Source organism: Ovis canadensis, chromosome 2, assembly GCF_042477335.2.
Source record: "Ovis canadensis isolate MfBH-ARS-UI-01 breed Bighorn chromosome 2, ARS-UI_OviCan_v2, whole genome shotgun sequence".
NCBI classification, from domain to species: domain Eukaryota; kingdom Metazoa; phylum Chordata; class Mammalia; order Artiodactyla; family Bovidae; genus Ovis; species Ovis canadensis.
This window is the reverse complement of record NC_091246.1, coordinates 102331641-102337764: the sequence shown is the minus strand read 5'-3', so window position 1 is coordinate 102337764 and position 6124 is coordinate 102331641. Positions and strand designations below refer to the sequence as shown.

The following is a 6124-nucleotide window of genomic DNA, read 5'->3' as shown; positions in this document are numbered from 1 at the left end:
CCAGTTCATTTGAAAGTCACTAATAGGGAAGAATATGCATACGTATTAAATATATATAAAATATATGGTGAGATACCTTAAGAAAATGCTTTTGCAATAGTACAAAGTAATCATTATTGTCTACGTCTGCTCTTCATTTTGCTTGTTCAACATTATGCTTTTGAAGATGGAGACCACTGTCATCTGCTTTTGAGTTACATGCTAGCAGTGTCTTAACTGGGGAAATGTCTTATCTTACTCATAGAAATACTGGCTCTGTCTCATCTCACTCTTAAAAATACTACCTTTGGCCCTAATGGGGGACCTTTTTGAAGAAGCCTCATTTTGTTTCTTACCCTATTCTTTGCATCTATCTGAGTGAAGAAAAAATCAAACAATTTGAGTGTTTGATCCATTTACATATTTCTGCCTCCTCACTCTCACCGATTAGGAAATAGTTTGTCAATTGTAAATTTTCACTTCTATGGCAAATGACAAATACTGTGGCTATGTTGTCAACAATAGGGGGGAAAAGAAACCCAACCAACAAAGTAATCCATAACCCTTGATATTTGGCTAGCAGTAAGGAACGGCATGATAAATTATGGTACTTCATAATGTCATATTACACAATTGTTAAGTGACAATTAGGAACACTACATAGAAACATGAAAACATATTTGAGATATAACTAAAAGAGAAAAGAAAACGAAGCACAGTTACAATGTGTAAGGTGCATAGGCAGGTAGAGGAGGCCTGGAAGATAATATACTGAAATGGAAGTGTGCGTAGTTCTGTTAGGATAGTGGGTCTGTGGATTTTCAAAAGCATTTTATTTAATGTTATAAAATAATAATAAAGCAGCAAATTCAGCAAATAAATGATGCTGTAGAAGTATATTCATAAATATAATATGAATTATATTATGAATATAATAATATGAATATAATAAAATATATATTCATAAAATATATTCATAAATATAAGAGGTTGGATATAACAAAAGGAAAAATATTTGAAAGAACGCATCTCTTTTCTCTACATTACCAGTTGATGGGTGTTAAGATCCATACTATTGAAAACATTCTCAAAGGGGCTGGTTCGCAGGGTTTGGAAGAGAGCCTGAACTTAACTGTATCTGGATTTGTTTGCCATGATTGCAGTGGAAACTACATCTTGAAACAGTTGTTTAAGTAAGCTCCAGTTTGGCTATCTTGGCTGAATTCACACTTTGGATTCAAGAAACAGTTTGGAAAAAGAACCAGTGTATAATATAAATAGGAATATAGAGCAAGAAAAATTCAGTAGAGGAGATTTCAAAAATAAAATGTCTATTTAAAATCAAGTTGAAATGACTATTTGGATTAACAGAAAAGTAAAAGTAACCAATGCTGAGTTAAATTTATACCTATCTGAAAGCTCTTAGAGGATACCAGGAATAATCCTCACGTTGGTCATGCTCATGTTAATCATTTGCTAGCACAGCTGACGGGAATGAGCTGCTCTTTGTTCCTGTGAAGGGCTCAGACCATTTTCTCTTCTTGTCCACTCTGTTCGGAAGAATGACAGTTTTACCCTGAATATAGCACTTAACAAGTGTTGACATGGGGCACTAGGCTACCTTGCTTCATGTTAGGCAGGGGTGGATTAACATAAACTGTTAAGCAAAATTCACACACACAATTACACATTTTATTCTTTCTGGTCAAAGTTAAGCCTCCCAGCTCAACATTTGCACACCATTATTTTAGCATCGCAGAAAATGCCCTCAAATGCCTTCTTAGATAATTTAAGGATCTTAAGTAGGCAGATGGAAGAAGAAACTTAAAAGTAAGTTTCTTCTGAAATAGGACTTGAAAATGTGATAAAATACCTTATCTCTCTAGACTAGTGGCCGACTTTGGATATGGAAATTGGAGTGTGTGTGTGTGTGTGTGTGTGTGTGTGTGTGTGTGTGATATGAAGGAGTTTGAGTTGAAGAAATCAGAAAGTAACTTTTCCAAATCCCAAACCTGACCTTACAACCATCTCTTTTCAGACCCTGTGTAGGATTTGCTGAGTCTGTGTGAACACCTCTCTCTGATGTCTTGCTCTCTCCTCACCTCCAAAGATGTCCACAAAGACAAACAAATTAGAGCAACTTTTTATTCCTAAGAGTTATCCAATAATTTTTACCTTCCTAGAAACATGATTTTCATCTTTCAAAATGCTTTAGACTTATCAAGAGGCATTGCAATTTTAGGAATGATTTTTCCTCCATTCCAAATCCAAAGTAAATTACATTTAGTGCAAAGATATATGTATTTGATTATTTGGGGTTATACCAATATTGAAAATTTTCTCCTTAAAAATATTTTACCCTATCATCTTCATTTTATCCCCAGAAGTGCATTTTTTGAATAAATAATATTTAGTAGCAAAACAAATCTGCTTTGATACATCTACAAAATTCTTTTGAATAGCAACAAGAACTAAATCCATGTAGCATAATTGTTATTATGAATTGCATAACTCTGGCATGCATTTTGCTGTAAATCATTTCCTGGCAAAATATAAAGTGCTTTTGACATAATGCCACAGAATATCCAAACTGGGAATGAATGATAGAACTCATCTAGTGTAAGTCAGTCCCACTTCCCTCATTTCAGGGACTGAGGTGGTCAAATGCGCTCAGGATCACAGATTTCATTTTCCAACATTTCAGTAATACTAAAATAAAATAAATATTTCTGATGTTGAATTTGGCTAGAAAATTGTGATTTTAGGGGAGCAATTCTCAAGACAAAATAATTGCTACACTTACAGAATTGCAGAGTTGGACTTGAAATACACAAAAGAGGTATGCCCCCAATTTTTGTCCTCAGTTCCCCTTTTGGGAGAAAGTGGCTGAAACTATACAGTCATTAAAAGCAAATCATTCTCTGAAGGGTGCAAAGTTATCCTGATCTTCAAAATGAAATATACCACCATTTCTACATATAATTTAATTTTTTCCTCAACAGGGATTAAATGGTATTTTGATTGATTGCCAGTTGAGCAAATGAAAAAGAGAATACATTTTAAGGATCCCACTGTGATTTTTTTTTCCTCAGCAGCAAAAAATTAAATGAAACAGACCTTTGTCATGTAATGTTCACTGATCAGGAGAACTCAATGAAAATTGGGCTTTAGTTAAATCTAGTGGATTAACTTGTTTCACTGGCATTGACAGTCTTTGGGAGTGTTGAACAAATGTACAAATAAAGACATTTCCAGAAATTTAACCATCACATTTCACATAATTTCTGCATAAAGTTCAAGACTAATGGTATTGACGTTACAATCTTCACAATTTAAAAGGCATTTAAGAGTCATAATTACATCTTCCAGAAATGTTAAAGACACTTGTATACATATGTAAAGTCCACTTTGACTTGATGAAAACAAATTCTAACCTATGAAAATATGATATCAAGCCATATTGCACCTGATGAGTAAATTGTACATGATTGACAGTAAATGCTAAAAAACACTCCAGATAAAGACCCAGTAAATCAATATAAATGAAGAGTTTCAGAAGTAACATAGCCATCTAAAAATGTTAGTTTTTCACACAACTGGTGACACTTATTTTACTTTACTAAAAATCCCTGATCTTGTCTGAAGGTAATAACCATAAAAGTCAATTGCATGATTCAACTGTCTTTAACTCCCCGTTCTCCAGGAACCATCACACCTTAGGAGGGATGTAGCTATTCTATCTTACTTTTTTTTTTTTTCTTTCAGCAAATACTAAGCGTGAAAAGCTTTCACTGGACAAAAAATCATTTCATAGACTGAAGTATTGAATTGTTTTTTCATTCCACGTCTTTAGACCGAAAGCAGCTCAATTTCCCTCTGAGTAGCCCACATACCGTTTCACGTCTCTTATCTGCAACCCACTCTAGATTTATCTTGCTTTCAGCAGGTGCTAGGTTACACTTTCTGCCATATTTTACAAAGCATCCAACATGGCTTAAATTGCTTAAAAGCAGCTGAAACTGCTTTCTTTCCTACCCACTGCCTCTTCCAGTGTCCTTAACCCTCATCATCCTTTCCTGAAACGTGTCCCAAACATGCCTATTTACATGACTCTGACACACCAGAGGCTTGCACGCCCATCACGTACCCGGTCAGTTTCTAACCGTGTGAAGGCTGTTGGAGCAGGGCAGTTTCCTTCTGTCGGGAGCTGAGTGTAGTCACGTTTCTATCAACACAGCGACCCTTGTATGCAAAACTTAGACTCTCGTCTCGTGGTCCCACCTGCCTTGGCTCTGATTGATGTAACAACAGTATCTGTCATAGGGGCTGTTCTGCTTGTAGGAGCAAACAATGATACTGTCCTGGGGCACGAAGAAGATGCTATCCTCGGGCTCAGGGTGCTCAGACCTGTCCCAGGCTGAGCACTTGGCATCCAAGGCACTATAGGTGAGGGAGCTGCCCGAGGGACAGTAGCCATCCAAGTATCTGGACGTCTCCTCCCGACGCCCGCTCTGGCCAGGGCTCTGGCATTCTCCTTCCTCCATGGGTGTGGGGGTGGTGATGGAGCTGGCCATAGGCAACTCACCCTTCCCTTGGAGGGAAGGCTTCCCCCTGAGGCCCGCCTTCTTAGCCAGCTCATCTGAACTCCCCTTGCCTGACTCCAGGTCTGAAGGGGTCCTCAGCAGTTCCACCACCTCCTTGTCCTTGGGTTTCCGGAAGCAAGGCAGCTTTCGGACCCACAGCAGCTCATTCTCGGGCCACTTGGTGCAGCCCTCGGTTTTCCTGGCCAGGGCAATGGCCGCAATGCCTGGCAGGCAGATGGCGGGCCCTATGGCCAGGAGGGGGATGTTTCCCAGAGTCTCTCCTTTCATCCCAGAGACGGTGAACATGAAGCCGAAGACCAGGAAGACACTGACCAGGGCCACAACCAGCCCAGTCCTCGGGTTGATGTCATCGGGCCGCATCTTTCACTCCATCCAGGTTGGGGACTGCCTGCTGACCAAGGAGCAGAGTTCCTCCCTACTGTCAGAGGCAAAACCGCCCTGGGTTAAAAACAAAACAAAACAAAAATATCCTAGTCAATCTCCCACCCACCAGACCTCTCTCTTACTCCGACTCTACTGTCAGGCTTGGTCTCCGTCTCTATTTCCCCCTCTGTTTCTGTTGCTCTCTCTCTTTCTCTCTTTCTTACTATTGCAATCCCTGTCTCTCTCTCAGAGAGACATCCACCGGTTGGGGTGGCCAAGGTACCTGAGGTTTCCTGCCGTCTCCCGGGAACGGGGAAAAAAGCCAGTCTGAGTCTCCTTAGAAACCTCCACAGCAGCTGTTTCCTCGGCTCTCTCCCTTGTTTCTGGAAGGAAAGCCTGGCTTTCCCCCTTGACTCCACATCCAAGTGGTGCGACGTCGGTCTCCAGGGCTTTGGGAGCGGAGCGGAGCGGCGGCGCAGCCCAGCGCCCAGCTCTGCGCGAAGAGCGGCGGGTGCTGGAGGGAGGACGGACTGAGTCTGGAAAAGAGGGAAAGCGGCGCGCGAGCCTGGCCTGGTTACATCACTTTCACAGCGAGCTCAGAAACAAAGGACGCGCGGGGGCGCGAGGGGGCTAGACCCCAAGGAGAGGCCACCGGGGCAGAAGGGGCTGCCCACGGTCTACTTGGGGAGCTTGGAGCAGCCGGAGTTCGTCCCGCCGCTGCCTGGGAGGGCTGAGCAGGGCGGCTGGACCCGCTTCTGTGTCCTGGGAGAGTCCCGGGCGCGCGGTTGACGCGGGCCGGAGACGAACTCGGGCGAGTTTGCCCACCGGGCAGCCGGGGCTCCAAGTCCGCGGTCCGAGGGTCAGAAGTGCCAGCTGGAGATGTCCCCCGGGGACCTGGATCCTTCTCTAGTTGCAGATGTGGCTGGCCCGATTCGCCCTGGAGCAGCTCCTAGGAGGTTCCCCTACCGCCTGTCTCTGAACGTCGAGGCTCTGGGGCTCTGAGGGCTGCACTTCTCGGGGTCCTGCGGCCCACGACTGCCCTGTCTTCGGGCGCTGGGCGGCAGCGGCTCACAACAGCGCTCGAGTAGCAGCTAAGCGCACCGGACCCGCGCCCAGGCTGAGTCAGTGGTCAGCCGGGTCTTGCTCACCCCTGGGGGCGTCACCAGAGTCCTTCCCCC

At 43.1% G+C, this 6124-nt stretch overlaps 1 protein-coding gene across 1 annotated transcript; it reads right to left on the bottom strand.

Annotated features, from left to right (window-relative positions):
- Positions 1–3724: 3724 nt before the first annotated feature.
- Positions 3725–5484, bottom strand: TMEM215 (transmembrane protein 215). The gene is made up of 2 exons (XM_069579434.1): positions 5230–5484; positions 3725–5001 (listed from the first exon to the last, which is right to left on the bottom strand). Exon 2 carries the CDS (start codon positions 4941–4943, stop codon positions 4236–4238), a length of 708 nt encoding a protein of 235 aa, XP_069435535.1. The 5' UTR covers positions 4944–5001; positions 5230–5484; the 3' UTR covers positions 3725–4235.
- Between the last annotated feature and the right edge of the window lie 640 nt (positions 5485–6124).